The following is a 23,205-nucleotide window of genomic DNA, read 5'->3' on the forward strand; positions in this document are numbered from 1 at the left end:
ACAAAATCACGTCTCTGAACTTGACTGTATGTTCATGGGCAAAATCATGTCTCAGCTCATATGGGACCCTCAGGCACGACCCTCAGGCACAACTAAATGCAATACAACTGGTGAAGCTAGGATGCTTCTGAGGGAAGTCAGCTCCCCAGAAAATGAAATATTCATTCATTCTTTCTTTCTTCTTTCTTTCTTTCTTTCTTTCTTTCTTTCTTTCTTTCTTTCTTTCTTTCTTTCTTTCTTTCTTTCTTTCTTTCTTCGGTTTATATACCGCCCTATTCCCAAAGGACTCAGGGCGGTTTACAAGGCAAAATTTAAAAACAATCCAATATAAAATTAAAATAAAATTAAATTAAGTCTAGCCGCAAAAATTAAATCACAATTTAAAAACATTAAACCCCTCAGTCCAGACCAGATAGCTCAAAGCCAGGTTTTTAGGTCCCGGCGAAAAGAACGAAGGTCGGGGGCAGTCCGGAGTTCCGTTGGCAGTTGATTCCATAGGGCAGGCATGCCCACAGAGAACGCCCTCCCCCTGTGAATCGCCTGTCGGCAATCCTTGACCGTCGGTACCCTGAAGAGGCCCTCCCTGTGGAAGCGCACAGGACGATGGGAAATTGACGCTGGCAGCAGGTGTTCCCTTAGATAATCCGGGCCCATGCCATTTAGGGCTTTATAGGTCATCACCAGCACCTTGAATCTCACCCAGAGGGCAACCGGAAGCCAATGCAGCTCGCGGAGAAGAGGTGTTACATGGGAGTATCGGGAGACTCCCATCACAACTCGCGCGGCTGCATTCTGCACCAGCTGAAGCCTCCGAGTGGTCCTCAGGGGCAGCCCCATGTAGAGAGCATAGCAGTAGTCTAGCCGGGAGGTCACGAGTGCATGGGTGACTGTGCGTAGCACATCTCGGTCCAGATAGGGCCGTAACTGGCGCACCAGGCGAACCTGGGCAAAAGCCCCCCTGGCCACGGCTCCTATATGATCTTCCAAACTGAGCCGTGAATCCAGGAGGACACCCAAGTTGCGGGCCCTATCAACAGGGGGTAACACCTCACCCCCCATAGTTAACGATGGAAAAGATTGGTTAGTCTGAGATGCCGGTATGCACAGCCACTCAGTCTTGGCAGGATTGAGACGAAGCCTGTTTCTCCCCATCCAAACCCGGACTGCTTCCAGGCAACGGGACATCACGTCGAGGGCATCACTGGGTTGCTTCGGGGTGGAAAGAAAAAGCTGGGTATAATCAGCATACTGATGATACCCCACCCCAAAACGACGAATGAGCTCACCCAGCGGCTTCGTATAGATGTTGAACAAGAGTGGAGAGAGGACCGACCCCTGAGGAACTCCACAAACAAGAGGCCTCGAGGCAGACCTCTGCCCTCCCGTCAACACCGACTGCGAGCGGCCCAGGAGGTAGGAGGAGAACCACCGCAAAACAGTGCCTCCCACTCCCAACCCCCTGAGACGTCGCAGTAGGATACCATGGTCGATGGTATCAAAAGACGCTGAGAGGTCTAATAGGACTAGGACAGAGGAACAACCCCTATCCCGAGCCCGGCAGAGATCATTCACCAGCGCAACCAATGCCGTCTCCGTGTTGTACCCGGTCCTGAAGACCGATTGGTATGGGTCCAGATAATCAGTTTCCTCCAGGAACAGAGGGAGCTGAAGTGCCACCATGCTCTCAACCACCCTCGCAAGAAAGCGAAGGTTGGAGACTGGATGGTAGTTGTTCAAAATAGCTGGGTCCAGGGTAGGCTTCTTGAGGAGGGGCCTCACCACCGCCTCCTTCAAGGCAGCAGGGAAGGTACCCTCCTTCAAAGAAGCAGTTATTACTGCCTGGAACCAGCTTCGTGTCTCCTCCCGGGCTGCATATACCAGCCAGGAGGGGCACGGGTCTAATAAACACGTGGCGGAACTCAGTCTCCTCATGATCCTGTCCAACTCAACTGGGGTCACAGGATCGAATTCACTCCAGGTAACATTCTCTAGACTGCTCGATTCCTCCCCGTCAGTTTCTGCCCAGTCAGAATCCAAACCGGCTCAAATCTGAGCGATTTTGTCCGTCAGATGATAGCTAAACTCCTCGGCTCACCCCTGTAAGGGCTCCTCCTTCACCTCCTGATTAAGGAGGGAGCGAGTCACCCTAAACAGGGCAGCCAGGCGATTATCTGCGGATGCGATGAGGGCAGCGAAGTAATTAGACTTCGCTGTCCTCATCACCGCGAGATAAGAGCTTGTAAAGGTTCTTAACCGCAACCAGTCAGACTCAGACCGGCTGGATCTCCAACATCTCTCTAGACCTCATCTCCGACGCTTCATCTCCCAGAGCTCCACAGAAAACCATGGAGCCCACCGGCATCTGCGCCGGGTCAGGGGTTGCAAGGGTACAACACAGTCGAGTGCCTTGGTGGCAGCCCTTTCCTAGGCATCCACCAAGGTGTCGGCCGGGCTGTGAGCGAGGGGGATAGGTATAGACTCAAGCACCGTCTGGAAGCGTTCCGGATCCATTACGCGCCTGGGGCGGAACCACCTGGTCGGTTCCGCAGCCCAGCAGCGGGGGGTGGCATAGTGGAAGACCAACCGCAGGAGGTGATGAACAGACCATGACAGGGGAACAATAGATGGCGAGCCCCCTCCCAGATCATCAAACCACTGCCCAGATAAGAAAACTAGGTCGAGAGTGTGTCCTCCCCCATGAGTCGGACCCTGAATTACTTGGGTCAGGTCCATGGCTGTCATGGAGGCTATGAACTCCAGGGCCAACTCAGACGACCCTCCCAGAGAAGGCAGGTTAAAGTCACCCAGAACTATAAGTCTGGGAAACTCAACCGTCAACCCTGAGAGGATGCCGAGAAGTTCAGGCAGGGCCGTTGCGGACACGATGAGGGCAGCGTAGTTAGACTTCGCCGTCCTCATCGCCGCGAGGTAAGACTTCGTAAAGGTTCTTAGTCGCAATCAGTCAGATTTGGACCAGGTGGACCTCCAACCGCTCTCTAGACCCCGTCTCCAATGCTTCATCTCCCGGAGCTCCACAGAAAACCATGGGGCCCAACGGGATCTGCGCTGGGTCAGGGGTCGCAAGGATACAACACGGTCGAGTGCCTCGGTGGCTGCCCTTTCCCAGGCATCCACCAAGGTATCGGCCAGGCTGTGAGTGAGGGAGATAGGTATAGACCCAAGTGCCGTCTGGAACCGTTCCGGATCCATTAGGCGCCTGGGGCGGAACCACCTGGTCGGTTCCGCAGCCCAGCAGCGGGGGGTGGCATAGTGGAAGACCAGCCGCAGGAGGTGATGATCGGACCATGACAGGGGGACAATAGATGGCGAGCCCCCTCCAAGATCATCAAACCACTGCCCAGATAAGAAAACCAGGTCGAGAATGTGACCCCCCCATGTGTCGGGCCCTGAATTACTTGGGTCAGGTCCATGGCCATCATGGAAGCCATGAACTCCCGAGCTAACTCTGACAACCCTCCCAGGGAAGGCAGGTTGAAGTCACCCCAAACTATGAGTCTGGGAAACTCCACCGACAACATCAATAACAACATTTATTAAAAAGGCTAAAATAATTTCTGGCTGTATTATCTGTACATTAAAATTTTATTTAGTCACAATCTTTCACTTTTCATATTCTGGACAAGCAGTGGTCATCTATCCTAGCAAAAGATGTTACATATGTGCATAAGTGTAGTCAGTAGCATATGCCTTTTTAAAAATGTCAAACATGGAAAGAAACAAAAATGTCCAAAATATCTGTATTACATCCAGAAAAGCCAACTTTGCAACCAGTATTTCTCATCCATAACTATGGCACCCTAAGGATACCTGCATACATGGAAATGCTTCTCTGGGATCAGTAACGCAGCAGGGATTGCTTTTTCCTTCCAGTAACAGATTGCTGGGAAATACCAAACATGGCCTTGAGAATTCCAATGTTTGTTACAAATTTTTCTGGATGTGGTTGGAAAGAGGCTGTTTGGCGCTGGAGACCACTGCCACGAGGAACACAGCTCTGGGTCGGGGTTCGGAGCAGCTCCGGGTGGGGGCTCAGCACGGCCTGCGGCGTGGCAAGTGCAGGGAGGGGAATCCCCACGGTGGCTGTGGGGGGGGAAAATCCCCACGGCATTTGGCTCCAAGCCGCAGGGGTGCAAAGGATGGGCGGCGACGCCATAGCAAGACACTGGCATCGCTCCCCGTGACAGCGCCTCTGAGTTCCAGCACCTTTTTTTTAGAAAAAAAGCACTGATTTTATGACAAAATGGAAGAGAAGAAGAAGGAAACCTGCATAAAAGGTACCTTCAAAATAGAGGCCTTTTTAGCAACCGAACAGCCAAGTTGTTACTTTCTATTATCCCTCTAACTTGGCATTGGTGAGGGAATATATTTATTTATTTATTTATTTGTTTGTTTGTTTGTTTGTTTGTTTGTTTTTATATACCGCCCTTCTCCCGAGGGACTCGGGGCGGTGTACAGAGTAAGGTAGGTATACAGATTGAACAATAGTGAAAACAATAGTAAAAACAACTGAGACCCCAAGAGCTATCAGGCCAGGCCGGACTGCTGGAACAGGTAAGTTTTTAAATCACGCCGGAAGGTGCGGAGGTCGGGGGCCATCCGGATTTCGGTAGGCAAGCAGTTCCAGAGGGCTGGCGCACCCACTGAGAATGCCCTCCCCCTGGGGGCCACCAGCCGACATTCCTTGAGCGGTGGCACCCTGAGGAGGCCCTCTCTGTGGGAGCGCACAGGACGGAGGGGTGTTGACGTTGGCAGAAGGTGCTCCCGTAGGTAGTCCGGACCCATGCCATGTAGGGCTTTGTATGTCATTGTTAGCACCTTGAATTTCACTCGGAAGGCAACCGGAAGCCAGTGCAGCTCACGGAGGAGTGGTGTGATATGGGAGTATCGGGAGGCCCCCAAAAGTGTCCGTGCAGCTGCACTTTGCACCAGCTGAAGCTTCCAAGTGGCTCTCAAGGGCAGCCCCATGTAGAGAGCATTACAGTAGTCTAGGCGAGAGGTCACAAGTGCATGGGTGACTGTAGGTAAGGCATCCAGGTCCAGATAAGGCCGTAGTTGGCGCACCAGTCGAACCCGGGAGAAGGCCCCCTTGGTCACAGCTCCTATGTGATCTTCCAGGGATAGCTGCGAGTCTAGGAGGACACCCAGGTTGTGGGCCCTAGCAACAGGGGGTAATAACTCATCCCCGATGTTAAGGGATGGAATGATCTGAGTATCCTGGCTTGCCGGTACGTACAGCCATTCAGTCTTGTCCGGGTTGAGTTGAAGCCTGTTCCTCCCCATCCATTCCCGGACCGCTTTCAGGCAGCGGGACATCACGTCAAGGGCATCACTGATACTGTTTGGAGTTGAGATGAAAAGCTGGGTGTCATCAGCATACTGATGGTACCCTACTCCAAAACCACGAATGATCTCACCCAGCGGTTTCATGTAGATGTTGAACAGGAGAACTGTTTAACAGTTCTAAGAGACATTTGTGGGAAGTCAGCTCCCCAGAGAAGGAAATATTAAAAGGGCAGAAAAATATATTTCCTAAAAAGAAATTGAACAAGGAAAGCATGCTGAGTTTTCTTAATAGCCCCAAGTCTCCCTTCCCCAAGCAGAAAGCAATTCTATAGAAATGCAGATGTAAACCATTCAGAAAGGTAGAAGCTATGAAGACTAGAGACATCTAAAAATCTACATACCCCAGCCCCAGGGAGGTGGGCTGGGATATACAAACAGCAAGATTCTTAGAGAGGCACACCTGGACTAAGGACACACAGAAAATAGCCTCAAACAGGAACCGGAAATCACTCCAAACAATAGAGTCTAGGGAGTATAAAAACCCACTACCCACATGTGGTCAGCCCTTCTTTTCTGCTGGAACCATCTTTCTGTCTGGCTCTCCTCTCCAATAAACTACAACCTTCTTCCCAAAGCAGTTGCCATGTTTATTCCCAGTTTGGATGAACCATAATGAAGACTCTTCTTCCAACATTTCTTTTGGCCATGCAAGTGGCACCACGAATAATTTTCCAACAGGAAATGGGATTTGTCACTTTAAGGAGTTAGAGCAAAAAACAAGTCTCTGCCCATTAGTATAATGCTTCTTCTCGATATTAACATAAAGAATGGCTGCGATTGACAATTGATATTGATTTTGAAATTGAATAAATCAATTGAAATTAATTTTATTTCAATACTAAATTTAGATTTAAGCATTAAGCATTTCTCTCGAGATCAGCGTGTTCGTTAACATTCCTGAAGGAATCAGAGGTATTAAACCAAGCTTTCAATTTACCAAATTACTGTTTCCCTGAAAAAAAAATTAGAATTCTTTACCACTGCTGCGTTTATTTTCTGCAAGATATGCCACGGTATATCGTGTAAAAGCATATTTTTCTGGTCACGAGTCCCCAAAGGCTAATGTTTGCAGAATTAAATCGCACTGGTATGGAATCACAAGGTAGCGCAGGTAGTTCATCATTGGTTGTCCGCAACAAACCGTTTCCTGCACAACCTCTCATAACTGCAGCAACTTTTCAAAATGTGCTTCTGTATATTCTCTAGTCACGCGTCCTTTCTTTCACCCACCAATGAGGAGGCAGCAGCAGTGACGCACTATGTAAGACGCTACCGCTGGGAAGCCCCGCCCCGTTTCTTCCTGCCTGCTGCTGGTATTTAGCCTGCATCCCCGCCGCCGCTGCGGACGTTTCAGACGGATTTTTTTTGTTTGTTTGTTTTTACGCCCGACGGAACGAGATTGGACCTAAAACAGGACATGTCCGGGAAAATCCGGATGTATGGTAATTCTATTTATAAGCACAACTGTGCTTTTCGGAACAAATAACGGGCTTGGAGTCACTCTAGCAGCTCAATTTAGCTAACCTTTTGCGGAAGAGCTGCATTCCAGCCATGATTCCACCAACTTTTTTCTTTCAGCCTGGGGAAAGTTTCCTCTTCTCTTTTCACAGAAAGAGAAAATATAAGGCTCAAAGTCTTGTGTTGGCGTTACTTGTAGACTATCTCTATTCCGCTTTTGAAGAAACTGCTAACGTCTAAAAAAGAAACGAAATCCCCGCGTGGATCTTTTTTAGGATGGAGAAGGAAGGGGGATGTCCAGGGGTGGCACGAATTATTTGCTGGAGATTGAAGTAAATTTTGAGCTAGCAGCATTCCAGCTCCAAGATCCTATTTTGAGCACTTAGGACAGGGGTAGGCAACCTCGGCTCTTTTATGACTCATGGACTTCAACTCCCAGAATTCCTGAGTCAGCTATGCTGACTCAGGAATTCTGGGAGTTGAAGTCTATGAGTCATAAAAGCTGAGGTTGCCTACCCCTGACTTACGAGAAGGGAAACAATATCATAAAAGGTCTTTAAAAAAATCACCCAGTATTTACAATCTATTCCAATATATCTGGTCTAAGTAGCTAAAAAGACTGAGCCTTGGCAACTGACTGCCCAAATGCTTTACGAATGCTAAATGTTCTTCTGAATGCTACCCAGAATAAGAGATATTGAAGTACAGGTAGTTCTCGATTTGCAACATTTCATTTAGTGACCATTAGAAGTTACAACAGCACTGAAAAAAGTGACTGTTTTTCACACCTACGGCCATTGCAGCCTCCCCATGGTCACATGATCAAAATTCAGATGCTTGGCAAATGAGTCATATTTATGACAGTTGCAGTGTTCTGGAGTCATGTGATCACTTTTTGTGACCTGACAAGCAAAGGCATTGGGGAAGACCGTGTTACTAACTTAGCAATTACAATGATTAATTTAACAACCGTGGCAAGAAAGGTTGTAAAATGGGGCCAAATTCACTTAACAAATGTCTCACTTAACAACAGAAATGTTGGGTTCAATTTTGGTCATAAGTCAAGGGCTACTTGTATTTGTTTTCACTGACTTTAAAAAGCTTCACACTGCTGTTGCTTCCCTTGCTTATGACCACCTGTTAAAAAGTTACACTTAATGAGGAAAAGATAGAATGGCTATATTTTATTGGTAATGTTAACCTAATATGTACTTTATAATTCTCAGAGGTGAAGTAGTATTTTAGTCTGAAGTGTTTGATGTATGCATTTATATCAGATCAGGAAGAAATGAATTCAGTGGGTCTTACTCCCAAATAAAAGCATATAGATCACATTTTTCCCATTTTCTTATTAAAGTTGAATGGGGGCTGAGGTTCAGTATATTTACTGTGCATATTTCAAAAATAATTCAAAAGCACTTCAGGCCACATGGAAGTATATTACTGCTCAGCCATTTATAAAGGCATCCACAAGTTTATTTCAAATTTCCATGTGAGTTTGACAAAATATGTTTCATAAAAAATTACTTTAATAAGCTGTTTCCATAAAACAGGGTCCCATTTTGTTTGTTTTTTTGTTTTCAGGTTTGATTGAACATGAATGTAGCTACTTGAATTAGTAGCAGAATGATACTGTTGTGTGTCTGTAATGTCTGAAGCAGCTCTACATTTTTCAAACTACAAAGTTAAACTGATTAGCTGAACCCATGTTAGTGTCTCTGGTTCATGTTTCATAAGACTTGGTTATAGATAGCATTTTTTGAGTTCACTAAAGTAGATTAGTAATGTTGAGTATGATAAACCAATAAAGAGTGTTATGCCTTAAATCAGCAGTTCCCAACATTTCTAGCAACAGAGACCCATTCTGGAAGAAAAACTGGCTTCTGCTAGGGAGAGGGTATAGTTTCACATACAATCTAAATCCTGCACATGCACAGATGAAGCTTTGCTTGCTCGCTGTCTTGTTGCACGGACTGGTCCTGGTCTGCAACTCAGGGGTTGGGGACCCCTGCCTTAAATGACCTTGTAGATTAATACATCTGGGATTTCATTAATTGTATAATTCTAATTTATGCTGTTAATTTATGTTGCACATGTCCAAATCAAATCCTGTTTCAAATCCTTGTAGATTAATACATCTGGGTTTTCATTAATTGTTTAATTTTAATTTATGCTGTTAATTTATGTTGCACGTGTCCAAATCAAATCCTTCATTTCATCATTTTAAAATAAACCTAACGACTAGCACGCATGTGCGGGGGAACCTTTACCTTTACTTTTTTAATAAAATGAATAATTGAAAAAGATGGATTCTTCATATAGCTTTATAGACCTAGGCTACAAAAATAAAAATACAAAATGGCAACAAGAGACACAAGAAACATGGTCATATGATATTTTGTAACCAAGATCTAGTACCCCAACATAAAATTGTTTTTCTCATATTCAAAATGTTTTATAAACATATACTGCTAACTTGTTCCTCAATTGACAAATTATGGAGAGAAAGACTTTAATCTTCATGTTCTATAATTCCACAATCTAAAACATGTAAAACTATTAATAACATCATGATATCTTTTCCGTCTTTATATTTTAAATGGATGGATGGATGATAGATAATAGCTAGCTAGACAAACAGATTCAATAATTTTAAATGAAATCTTTTTAACAGGCACTTTGTCTTTCAGGTGGAAATCTGTTTAATCTGAATTGAGAAGTTCATCTATTTCATTCAGCAAAAAAATATATTGAGAGGAGGAGAAGATGCCAACTGTGAAAGTTCTACAGCCTGTACTAAAAATGAAAGTGGATGAGCTCTTTTTGTGTTGGTTGAGTGAAACAGCAACTCAAGTGATGCTCAAAGACTATTTAAGAAGTATAACCAGTGAAGAAAAGATTGAAATAGGTAGCGGTGATGATGGGGACAATGAAAACATTCTTTCTCAAATTAACTATGTCTCCAAGCAAAGCATGTTAGGCACTCTGATGTCTCCTTTGACTCCAAGTCCTCCTCACCTTTCTACCACTCTCCCATTCAGTACCCCAACAAGTCCTAGGAGCTGTTCTGGTATTAGAGGAAAGCGCAGATCTTCAAGTAGCAGAAATGTAAGTGGCTTAATTACGTGATCAGTTACCAGATTAGATCAAATTTCTTGCACTGTAACAAAAAGCTATTTTGGTAGATTGCTATGTTGCAGCATAAATGTTATTTTTAAAAAAATTTCTCCATAGTTCCTGATTCATTTGTCAATTTCATAACCAATCCCACAAGAAACTTTATTCACTTCAAATGATTATCCTTATTTAAAACAACATCAAAATATTATTTAAACAGTAATTTATGGGACTTACTATGGAACTTCTTGTATTTTGATAGTAATAATAAACCAGAAGCTTATTAGAAAAGTACTCCACAGAAGGAAATTGCTATTATGGCAGATAATTTTGTGCCATCATTGGTAATTCTGTTAATCAAGAATGTGTTTATATAGTAGATTCATTCTGAGGTAGACTATTCAATATGTAACTGTTTGCGTTAGCAAGTAATAGATGTTAAATGGTTTTAATGTTATTTTGTGCAGTGCCAATGTAATAGTAGTAGTTGTTCTACTTCTATGACTATCAAATAGAAATCTTCCCTGTAATCCACATGGGAGAAAATATGAATGTATTTCTTTAATCAATACTAATGCAATGTATTTTACCTTTTGAGGGCTATACAGATAGTCCTTGACTTATAATCACAATTGAACCCAATATTTTTGCTGCTAAGAAAGACATTTGTTAAGTGAGTTTTGCCCCATTTTATATGTTTCTTGCTACAGTTAAGCGAATCATTGCAGTTGTTAACAACCCAGTTATTAAATGAATAGAATAGAATAGAATAGAATAGAATAGAATAGAATAGAATAGAATAGAATAGAATAGAATAGAATAGAATAGAATTTTGGAGGTCTTCTAGTCCAGCTCCCCGCTCAAGCAGGAGAACCTATACCATCTCAGACAAGTGACTGTCCAATCTCTTCTTAAAAACCTCCAATGATGGAGCGCCCACTATTTCTGAAGGCAAGCTGTTAGCTGGTTAATTGTCCTCACTGTTAGGAACTTTCTCCTTAATTCCAGGTTGCTTCTCTTCTGATCAGTTTCCAACCATTGTTTCTTGTCCTGCCCTCTGGTGCTTTGGAGAATAATTTGACCCCTCTTCTTTGTGGCAGCCTCTCAAATACTGGAATACTGCTATCATGTCACCCCTGTTTCTTCTTTTCTTTAGACTAGCCAAACCCAAGTCCTAATAGGATAGTTATATCCTAAAATTTAATTTTGTAGTTTTAATGCATATTAGTTTGCTTCAGGTCTTAATGTTTCTTTCCTTCTTTTCTGTCTCCAATGAATAGCATTTCAGGCAACATTGATAGTACAGAAAATTAAAACTGATTCATTAGTATCTTCTGTTTAAAGAAGTTATTTAAATTACATTCTTTTACTTATTAGCATATCTTCCATTCATATAGGTCAGGGGTAGGCAGCCTTGGCTCTTTTATGACTCATGGACTTCAACTCCCAGAATTCCTGAGCCAGCCATGCCAAGGTTGCCTACCCCTGTATAGGTAAATGCTTTTTAAACTGCAGAATCTGGACTAATTTTACAACCTTGACTATTTTTTCTTACAGTAGAAAGAATATTATTTAATAACTAACTTGTCTTCTGGTTTAGGATATGAATTATTTTACTTTCATAAGCTGCAGTTCTCAAGCTTGACTATGTAATGTTATTCAAATGCAGGTGTGGTAAAACTGAATGATAGTAATAATATATATAATATAAATATTTATAATATTAGATGGGATGTCTAAATTTCCATTACCTTTGTGTTGCCTTTTTCCACAAAGGCATTGTATTAACTCCTTCAAGGATAACTTTGGAAATTCTGTACAGACTACATCCACAGTAAATTTATAGTCATCTAAGTAAGTGCATGCATATAAATGTTATATTCATGATATATTAAGAATACATTTTGATGATGAAATATCAAGAACAGTTTAAACTTTAATGCAAGGTAAAATAAAATTTACATATTGCATCATGATTAATGGCACTTTGTATAGTGCTAGTTTCAGGACAACTATAGGAGTTTATGAAGAAGCTAGTGGTGAAAATCAGTGAGTTAGCATAGAGTTTAAATATTGGCAAGCTGAAATCTGGGGCTTGAACCCAGCCGTAATGAATAGGTTAAGATGTCAATGCTGCTAACATCGGATGTCCTTGCTTTGACAACAGATGGAAATGCAGCCATTTTTCTCTTTCACTTTTAGAGTTAGTTATGCTGGGAGGGGGGATGTGGATGAGAGTCCAGTTAGTCATAACATGTTGTGATTCTGTGCCAGCCTGTGATCCCAGCAACTGAGTCTGGAGAATCAGAGGAGGAGAAGGAGGGGCTTGGGGAGCCATCAGAGTCGGAGGAAGGCTCTGATGAGATCCAGGACTTACAATCTGATGAAGAACCTGGCCCCTCCACTCGTGCTCAAGATGAGACTCATACATGCTGGGAAGCTGAGTCAGACTGAAGCCCGTGCTTCAAGCTAATCGGGGAATGTGATTTATGACTGTTAATTGGAGGAGGGAATTATGCTTCGCTACTTTGTGCCCAGGGGAGGGGAATTCAGTTTTTGACTTTATGTAGTGCAGACCCCTTCATGGATTACTGCCTTATCGTGCCGAAGGGGCTTGCGTAATTCAATGAAGCTATGAGCTATGCCATGCAGGGCCACCCAAGACGGACAGGTCATAGCAGAGAGTTCTGACAAAACGTGATCCACTGGAGAAGGAAATGGCAACCCACTCCAGTATCTTTGCCATGAAAACCCTATGGACAGTTCCAAAAGGCAAAACGATATGATGCTGGAAGATGAGCCCCTCAGGTCAGAAGGCATCCAATATGCTACTGGGGAAGAGCAGAGGGCTAGTACTAGTAGCGCCAGAAAGAATGAAGCGACTGGGCCAAAGCTGAAAGGACGCTCAGCTGTGGATGTGTCTGGTGGTGAAAGGAAAGTCCGATGCTGTAAAGATTTTTTCTCCATAGGAACCTGGAATGTAAGATCCATGAATCAAGGAAAGCTGGACGTGGTCAAACAAGAGATGACAAGACTAAACATCGACATCTTAGGTATCAGCGAACTAAAATGGACAGGAATGGGTGAATTTAATTCAGATGACCATCAGGTATACTACTGCGGTCAAGAATCCCTCAGAAGAAATGGAGTAGCCTTCATAGTCAATAAAAGAGTAGGAAAAGCAATACTGGGATACAATCCTCAAAATGACAGAATGATCTCAGTTCGAATCCAAGGCAAACCATTCAATATCACAGTAGTCCAGGTCTATGCCCCAACCACCGGTGCTGAAGAGGATGAAATTAACCGGTTCTATGAAGCCCTATAGCACCTTATAAAACTAACACCAAAAATGATGTTCTTATCATCATGGGGGATTGGAATGCTAAAGTAGGAAGCCAAAAGATAACTGGAATAACAGGCAAGTTTGGCCTTGGAGTACAAAATGAAGCAGGGCACAGGCTGATAGAATTTTGTCAAGAGAATACGATGGTCATAGCAAACACTCTTTTCCAACAAACCAAGAGACAGCTTTACACATGGACATCACCAGACAGTCAACACAGAAATCAGATTGACTATATGCTCTGCAGCCAAAGATGGAGAAGTTCTATACAGTCAGCAAAAACAAGAGCAGGAGCTGACTGTGGCTCAGACCATGAGCTTGTTGCAAAGTTTAGGCTTAAATTAAAGAAAGTAGGGAAAAGCGCTAGGCCAGTCAGGTATGAATTAAATCATATCCCTGTTCAATATACAGTAGAGGTGACAAATAGATTTAAGGAATTAGATCTGATAGACAGAGTGCCTGAAGAACTATGGACAGAGGTTCGCAACATTGTACAACAGGTAGCAACCAAAACCATCCCAAAGAAAAAGAAATGCAAGAAAGCAAAATGGCTGTCTGAGGAAGCTTTGCAAATAGCTGAGGAAAGGAGGGAAGCGAAAGGCAAGGGAGAAAAAGAAAGATATGCCCAATTAAATGCAGAATTTCAAAGAATAGCTAGAAGAGATAAGAATGCCTTCTTAAATGAACAATGCAAAGAAATAGAAGAAAACAATAGAATAGGGAGGACCAGAGATCTTTTCAACAAAATTGGAGAGATGAAAGGAACGTTTCATGCAAAAATGGGCATGATAAAGGACCAAAATGGCAGGGACCTAACAGAGGCTGAAGAGATTAAGAAGAGGTGGCAAAATTACACAGAAGAACTATACGAGAATGAGCTTAACATCCCTGATAATCACAATGAGGTGGTCACTGACCTCGAGCCAGACATCCTAGAATGTGAAGTGAAGTGGGCCTTAGAAAAGCTGAGCAACAACAAAGCTAGTGGAGGTGACAGTATTCCAGCTGAGCTATTCAAAATCTTAAAAGACGATGCAGTAAAAGTGCTACACTCAATTTGCCAGCAAATTTGGAAAACTCAACAGTGGCCACAGGATTGGAAAAGATCAGTTTACATTCCAATTCCAAAGAAAGGCAGTGCCAAAGAATGTTCAAACTATCGCACCATTGCACTCATTTCACATGCTAGTAAAGTTATGCTTAAAATCCTACAAGCTAGACTCCAGCAGTATGTGGATCGAGAACTACCAGAAGTACAGGCAGGATTTCGAAGAAGCAGAGGAACTAGAGACCAAATTGCTAACATACGCTGGATCATGGAGAAAGCTAGAGAGTTCCAGAAAAACATCTACTTCTGCTTCATTGACTATGCTAAACCTTTGATTGTGTGGATCATAACAAACTGTGGCAAGTCCTTAAAGAGATGGGCGTACCAGACCATCTTATTTGTCTCTTGAGAAACCTATATGCGGGCCAAGAAGCAACAGTGAGAACTGGACACGGAACCACTGATTGGTTCAAAATTGGGAAAGGAGTCCGGCAAGGCTGTATACTGTCACCTTGCCTATTTAACTTATATGCAGAGCACATCATGAGAAAGACAGGGCTTGATGAATCAAAAGTTGGAATTAAGATTGCCGGAAGAAACATCAACAACCTAAGATATGGAGATGATACCACTCTAATGGCAGAAAGTGAAGAGGAACTAAAGAGCCTCTTGTTGCGAGTGAAGAAGGAGAGTGCAAAACCTGGGTTGAAACTAAAGATTAAGAAAACCAAGATCATGACATCTGGCTCTCTCAATTCCTGGCAAATAGATGTGGAAGAAATGGAGGTAGTGACAGATTTTATTTTCCTGGGTTCCAAGATTACTGCAGATAGGGACTGTAGCCAAGAAATTAAAAGACGCTTGCTCCTCGGGAGGAAAGCCATGGCAAATCTAGACAGCACACTGAAAAGCAGAGACATCACCCTGTCAACAAAAGTGCGTATAGTCAAGGCTATGGTCTTCCCAGTTGCAATGTATGGCAGTGAAAGTTGGACCATAAGAAAGGCTGAGCGCCAAAGAATTGAAGCCTTTGAACTATGGTGCTGGAGAAGACTCCTGCGAGTCCCTTGGACTGCAAGGCGATCAAACCGGTCAGTCCTAGAGGAGATCAACCCTGACTGCTCTTTAGAAGGCCAGATCCTGAAGCTAAAACTCAAATACTTTGGCAACCTAATGAGAAGGAAGGACTCACTGGAGAAGAGCCTAATGCTGGGAAAGATTGAGAGCACTAGAAGAAGGGGACGACAGAGAATGAGGTGGCTGGATGGAGTCACTGAAGCAGTAGGCGTGAGCTTAAATGGACTCCAGAAGATGGTAGAGGACAGGAAGGCCTGGAGGAACGTTGTCCATAGGGTCGCGATAGGTCGGATAGGACTTCACAGCTAACAACAAAAATATTAAATGGTGGTCTATTTTACACTATCTACAATATCATATACCATGAACAATATACATATATGTGTTAATACAGCAGGTTCCAACACACCACAGTTACAGCAGGAAACAGAAGAGACAGAACACATTTGCGGAGCCTTCTCCTTTATACAAGGCTCTTAAAGAAACACAGACCCAGCAATGGGTCGGACACGACTTCGCAACTAACAACAACAACAAAATGTAGTGCCGATACATTGTTTCTTGATAAAAGATTCTTTAAGGTGGACTTCCGGTGGCGACGCGACGCTGAAGACAGCCATCTCCGGGCTGTCCGCTCCGCGGCTTTGTTGAATTGCTGAAAACAGCGCCGATCAGCTGTTTTGGTGATTCGGAAGCCCCCTCCCCGTGAGAAGAGGAGGGGGTGAGGCCCCAGGTAGGGGTTGAGCTCTCCGGGGCCACCTGAGCTTTAAGTTAGGGCGGCTGAAGGATCGAGCCCCCCCGAAGCCTGGGTTTGCTCTGGGCTGCGTAGCGCCTCTGCTCCGTGTTTTTTGGAGCAGAGCCAAGCGTTACCAACCACCCCTGCCAGAAAGAAAGACTCTTGAGTGTGAAGACGCAGGCAGACCGGTACAGGAGGTCAAGGTGAAGTGGACTTTTACTCTCTAGTTCAATGGACTTTATGGCTTCAAAGTGAAAGTGCACAGTAAGTGAAAGTGGGGGAAGATGGTGACTAAAACTTCCAAAGTTCTCCGGAGTGCGGGGGCTTCCCCGGTGCAACAGACCTCGTTGCAAGCTTTGCTTCCTCGTGCACCTGCTCCGGCATTGACGCTTAAGGATTTACAGGATGCCTTCGAAAAGCATTCACAATTAATGTCAGATATGATGGATGAAAAGATGGAAAAGCTGGAGGAGAAACTGGAGGAGAAGATGGAAGAGAAGTTTAGAGCAATGAGGGCAGACATCTTGCCTGCAATTGAAGGTGTGGCCGTATATGTTCAATGTTTGGATGAAAAAATGGAGGATCAAAAGAATTCCAAAGAATTCCATATTAGAAGCAAAAGTATTAGAGAATGAAAATATAATGGATGAAATGGATGGAGACTTGACCCTTGTCCAGTACCATCAGATGGAGTTTGCTGTCAGAATTAGAGCCTTAAAAGAGAATCCTAAAGAAGATTTAAAGCAGTTGGTCTCTGAGGCTTTGGAAGTGGTACTGGGTCAGTTAGCAGCTGAAATTGAGGGAAGTATAGACAAAATCTTTCGTGTGAACTCATGGATTGCAAGACAGAGGAAGTTACCTAGAGATGTGGTGGTTTACTTTACAAAGAGAGCAATTAGGGATGAAGTTATCCAAGTTGCTTATGATACTAAGCTTGTGGTTGCTGAGCAAGAAGCTTTGGTTTTAAAAGAGATTCCTCCAAAAATTTTAAGGAGAAGGAAAGATTTTGCCTTTTTGGCACAGGAACTTAAGAAATGTGACATCAAGTTTAGATGGCAGATTCCAGTGGGCATGGTGGTGATGCATGAAGGCAAGAGACACTGTTTGGTCACAGTGACTCAGGCACGTGATTTTTACAGTAAAGTTTTAAAAGCAACCCCTCCACCACTTTTGGAATCTGTAAAGGGAAATGGCGAGGGAAAGCCTCAAGATGCTGAAGGAATGCAGACAGAGGAGAATGGTACTGGAGGGGATCAAATTACAGTTTCATCGGCAGCTGCTAGAGAGCAGAGGATGACGCGTGCCGCCTTAAGATGAGTGAGACAAGAGCAAGATCAGCAGAAAGTTATGGAACCTCCAAAGCGTACCTATAGCGAATCTGTGGGAGGGGCGCGGCCTAAGGAAGTTAAAGGGGTCCTGGCAGATGTGCTCCAGAAGCTTCGGGATGCCAAGAATGGCGACTAAGTTCCTAACCTGGAATGTTAGGAACCACAGAAGAGAAAGAAAGTTTTTCAATATTTAAAACAATTTAAGACTGATGTTATCTGCTTGCAAGAAATGCATATTAGGGTTATGGACCAAAAGTACTTGTTGAATTCAAGGTTGGGTACGCAATTTATTGCTTCTGGAATGAGTAAGAAAAATGGAGTGGTTATTTATGTTAAGAATACTCTGACAGCGGAACTAATTGAAGTAGATAAACAAGGAATATATGTTATGATAGATTTGCTGTTAGAAGGCAAAAAAACGCTTTTAGTTGGACTATATGCTCCTAATCAACAACAAGCTGACTTTTATAGTTCACTACATACAAATATTACCCAGTTGGATTATAAATCTTTTATTTTTATGGGAGATTGGAATGGTGTCCTGGATGTACAGCTGGACAAATCTGGTTTTTTTAAGCATGCCCCGAGTCATGCTAGATTGCCTAAATCTTTTTTTGAAATGAAGGATGATCTGGAACTGCGAGACATTTGGCGAGAAACACATTTACATGAAAAGGATTATACTTTTATTTCTGATAGACACCAATCTTTTTCTAGGATTGATTTTATATTACTGACTAATGATTTTTTTTCTAGGATTAAGAAGATAAAGATTTGTGCAAGAACTATATCTGACCATAGTCCAGTCTGGTTAGAGATCAACAAGGACAATAGAGATAGGCGCTCCTGGCGCGTAAATGAGAATTTGTTTAGAAATCAGAGAAATGTGGAAGAATGCAAAAAGCAGATGAAGGACTTTTTTGAAATTAATATGAACAAGGATACTTCTATGGACATAGTTTGGGATGCTAGCAAAACCTATATGAGAGGGGTGTTAATATATATGAATAATAAATACAGACGTAATTTGGAAGTTAGGAGGAAAGAATTGGAGAATGAAATTAGGGAAAAAGAAAAGGCCCTAACTTTGAATCCATCGGATGGGAAGATTAAAGAGGTTATTAAATTGCTAAGAGGACAATTTCATAAGTTGATGGCTGATCAGGTGGCAACTAACTTACGTTTTGTTAGGCATAATACTTTTTGCAATGCCAATTAACCAGGTAGGTGGTTAGCCTACAGGTTAAGGAAAAAACAAAGGGCTTCTAACATAGATAAAATTGAACATAAAGGCAAGGTTGTATTAAGGAAGCCTTTGTGGACTTTTATTCCAAATTATATGTTAAGGATAAGATTAATGAAACAGATATTGATGTATATTTGAAGAATGCTAGCATCCCGGTTCTTACACAAGAACAAAAGGAAGAGATTAATCAATTGATAACGGAAGAAGAAATTCTTTTAGCAATTAAGCAATTGAAGGTGGACAAAGCGCCAGGCACGGACGGACTGACTGCGGTCTATTACAAAAATCTACAATTGGAGCTGATGAAGCCATTAAGGGAATTGTTTCAGACAATTCAGAGGGGGGGGAAGGGTGCCTCCGTCTTGGAGAACTGCTTTTATTTCCTTGATTCCGAGGAAGATCAGGATGTCACCCAAGTAAGAAACTACAGACCAATATCACTTTTAAATACAGACTACAAGATATTTGCTAAGGTTTTACCTAATAGATTGATGAGGGTTTTGCAACAGATGATTCATGGGGATCAAACTGGGTTTATTAGTGGTAGACAAATGAAAAATAATGTGAGGCATATAGTTGATGTGGTGGAGTTTTTGGAAAGGAACAACCAGATCCCTGCGGCGTTAATCTTTCTAGATTAACATTATAAAATGTTTTATAGATGGCATTTAGATCCTAAAAAGCTTGCAAGTATGTATCCGAACTATCAACCTAAATGTTGGAGATGTGGTGGCGAAGATGCAACGTATTTTCATATATGGTGGACCTGCAAAAAGGTTAAGGCTTTTTGGATAAAAATTTGGTGGAATATGCAGAAGATCTTCAAGCAAAGGATAAAGTTTTGTCCGCAATTGTTTTTGTTGGGCATAATTACAGATGCTACTGTTGTGAACATTAAATTGATGTTGAATTTAATCACAGCAGCAAGACTCTTAATAGGTCAATATTGGAAGAAGGAGGAACTGCCGACTATAGAAGAATGGACTCTAAAGGTTTCTGACCTGGCGGAAATGGCAAAGATTTCGGCTTATTTGAAAGATCATTCACAAGAACGTTATATTATGGAGTGGAAAAAGTGGATTGATTATATCCAGAACAAATATGGGACTAAAAAGTTTCACCTAGCATTTGAATAAGTTTTCTTTTCCTTTTTTTCCTTTTTTATGTAATATTAGTATTACTTGTAGTCATTTCATATGAGCTAGAGTGCGATAGACTTAATAGTTTATTGTTGTTAGCATATGGATGTTTATGATTGTTCTTTGTTTTTATACCTTGTACTTAGCTCTGGGAAGTCGGGGGGGAGGGGGGAATGGGGGGGAGGGATAGGGAGGGTTAGGTAGGGGTGGGTGGAGGGAGGGGGGGATTGTTAAATATAAAATGTATTCTAAAACTTTTCAATAAAAAAAAGATTCTTTAAGGTAAACAATGCCTCAAAGTTCTTTTGAAGAGTTTCATCTGCCGGAACCATGACATAAGAATTATGTTAAGAAAAATAATGTCATTGTTGATTTTTATTCTGAAAGATTATGGCCATTAATAGTGGCATTTCTAATCCACCTGCTGCAGGAAGCATTATAATTAATAAAAAATTGTGCTCTGAAAAGGAAAAGTACAATCTTTGTCTGATCTTACTTGCCTGAGCAGTCTAGAAAGTCTTCATTTATTAGATGAATGCAGGTAACAAATTTAATACTTGATATCTCACCATCTGGTTATTTATATTTTACTACATGATTTGATTTTTTTCTGTCATATAGCTTGTACAGAAGCATGTAAGTACAGATTACATATAATGAACAATTTCTTGACAGTAACAGTTATCAATCTATGGAATAAGCTACCCCATGGAGTGGTTTCTTTCCTTTCACCAGAGGTTTTCAGAGGCTGCATAGTCATCAATTGGGAAAGATGTAATGAATACTGCAGTATGCAGGAAGCTGAATTTGATGACTCCTCATGTCCCTTTGAACTCTATAATTTTGTTGGCTATTGGATTTTTTTACAAAATTATAATGTATGTCAATCATTGTTTTCAAGGAAGAGAAAAGGATCAAATGCCTCTAGATAATAATTGTAATAATTGTAGAACATCTTTGCTCATTAACTTTGTTCTTCATAGCATGAAGAATAAAAAGACTAATGAAGGTGATTACTGAAGAATCTAAATGTAGTAATATACCACACAGGAGCCCAGCAAAAGCTATTAGATAATTATATCTTGTATAAACATTAAAATGCCTTGTACTGTATGAGTAGAGGACAACAAGCTTCTTCCATTTATTTGTTACTTGGCATGTCCCACAGGTTGATTTAGTGCATATCATGAACAGTGGGTTGGTTATGATATCAATAATTTTTATGAGGGAGGACTTCCGGTGGCGACGCGACGCTGAAGACAGCCATTTCTAGGCTGTCCGCTCCGCGGCTTTGTAGAACCGCCGAAAACCGCCGATCAGCTGTTTCGGTGGTTCGGAAGCCCCCTCCTCGGGAAAAGAGGAGGGGGTGAGTACCCAGGTAGGGATTGAGCTCTCCGGGGCCACCTGAGCTTAAAGTTCGGGCGGCTGAAGGATCGAGCCCCCCCCCAAAGCCTGGGTTTGCTCCGGGCTGCACAGCGTTTCTGCTCCGGGCTTTTGGGAGCAGAACAAAGCGTTAGCAACCACCCCTGCCAGCAGGAAAGGATTTTTGGTGTGCGAAGATGCAGGCAGAGCGATACAGGAGATCAAGGTGAAAGTGGATTTTTGTTCTTTAGCTCAACGGATTTTATAGACTCTGAAAGTGAAAGTGCATAGCAAGTAAAAGTGGGGGGAAATGGCGGCTAAATCTTCCAAAGTTCTCAGGAGTGCGGGGGCTTCCCCGGTGCAGCAGTCCTCGTTGCAAGATTAACTGCCTCCTGCACCTGCTCCAACATTGACAGTTAAAGACTTGCAGGATGCTTTGTAAAAGCACTCACAACAAATAGCAGATATTATAGATGAAAAGCTGGATGACAAGCTGCCAGAAAAGTTAGCTGAAGTTATGGATGAAAAGCTGGAGGAGAACTTCACAGAAATGAGGGCAGAAATCTTGCTTGCACTTCAAGGTATGGCTTTATGTATTGAACGCTTGGACGAAAGAGTGGAAGATCTCAGTCAAAATAATTCCAGATTAGAAGCAAAAATGTTAGAGACTGAAAATGTGGTGGATAAAATTGACAGCGACTTGACCTTGGTCCAGTACCATGAGATGGAGTTTGCTATCAGGATCAGAGGCTTAAAAGAGAATCCTAAAGAAGATTTGAAGCAAATAGTCTCTGAGGCTTTGGAAGGGGTACTGGGACAGTCAGCAGCTGAAATCGTGGGAAACATAGATAAAATCTTTCATGTGAATTCATGGATTGCAAGGCAAAGGAAGTTACCTAGAGATGTGGTTGTTTATTTTACAAAGAGAGCAATTAGGAATGAAGTCATCCAAGTTTCTTATAATACTAAGCTTGTGGTTGCTGAACAAGAAGTTTTGGTTCTAAAAGAGATCCCTCCAAGAATTTTAAAGAGAAGGAAAGACTTTGCTTTTTTGGCACAGGAACTTAGGAGACGTGATATCAAGTTTAGATGGGAGATACCAGTGGGTATGGTGGTGATGCATGAAGGCACGAGACATCGTCTTATCACAGTGATGCAGGCACGTGATTTTTATAGCAATGTTTTAAAAGCAATCCCCTTACCACTTTTGGAATCTACAAAGAAGAATGGCGAGGGAAAGCCTCAAGACGCTGAAGGAACAACGCAGGCAGATGAGAAAGCTACAGGAGTGGATCAAATTACAGTTTCATCGGAAGATGCCAGAGACCAGAGGATGACGCGTGCTGCTTTGAGACGAGCGAGACGAGAGCAAGAACAGGACCAGCAGAAAGTTGTGGAACCCCCAAAGCGTACCTATAGCGAAGCTGTGGGAGGGGCGCGGCCTAAGGAAGTTAAGGGACTCCTGGAAGATGCGCTCCAGAAGCTTCGGGTCGCTAAGGATGGCGACTAAGTTTTTAACTTGGAATGTCAATGGCTTAAACTCACCACAGAAGAGAAAGAAAATTTTTCAATATTTAAAACAATTTAAGACTGATGTTATTTGCTTGCAAGAAACACATATTAGGGCTATGGACCAAAAGTACTTATTGAACTCTAGGTTGGGTACACAATTTATTGCTTCTGCAATGAATAAGAAGAATGGAGTGGTTATGTCAAGAATACTATGACAGCGGAGTTAATAGAAGCAGACAAACAAGGAAGATATGTTATAATAGATTTGTTGCTAGAAGGCAAAAAAACGCTTTTGGTTGGACTGTATGCTCCTAATCAACAACAAGCTGATTTTTATAGTTCATTACACAGCAAGATCACTCAGTTGGATTATAAATCTTTTATTTTTATGGGAGATTGAAATGGGGTCTTGGATGTACAACTGGACAAGTGTAGTTCTTTTAGGCGTACCCCAAGTCACGCTAGATTGCCT

The 23,205-nt window shown here is 42.5% G+C and overlaps 1 protein-coding gene across 3 annotated transcripts in view; it reads left to right on the plus strand.

Annotated features, from left to right (window-relative positions):
* The first annotated feature begins 6,658 nt into the window (after window positions 1–6,658).
* PPP2R3B (protein phosphatase 2 regulatory subunit B''beta) overlaps window positions 6,659–23,205 on the plus strand; it is an 80,292-nt gene continuing 63,745 nt past the window's right edge. Inside the window, exons 1-2 of one of the 3 annotated variants that reach the window (XM_083361990.1) lie at window positions 6,659–6,801; window positions 9,513–9,930. In XM_083361990.1, the coding sequence (XP_083218116.1) occupies window positions 9,589–9,930 (342 nt within the window). In that variant the 5' untranslated portion in view covers window positions 6,659–6,801; window positions 9,513–9,588. Of the gene's footprint in view, window positions 6,807–9,512; window positions 9,931–23,205 lie in introns of all 3 variants that reach the window. The other 2 variants (XM_083361991.1, XM_083361989.1) reach the window with 2 other exon arrangements.

This window comes from Vipera ursinii (genome assembly GCF_947247035.1).
Source record: "Vipera ursinii genome assembly, chromosome: 4".
Classification (NCBI taxonomy): domain Eukaryota; kingdom Metazoa; phylum Chordata; class Lepidosauria; order Squamata; family Viperidae; genus Vipera; species Vipera ursinii.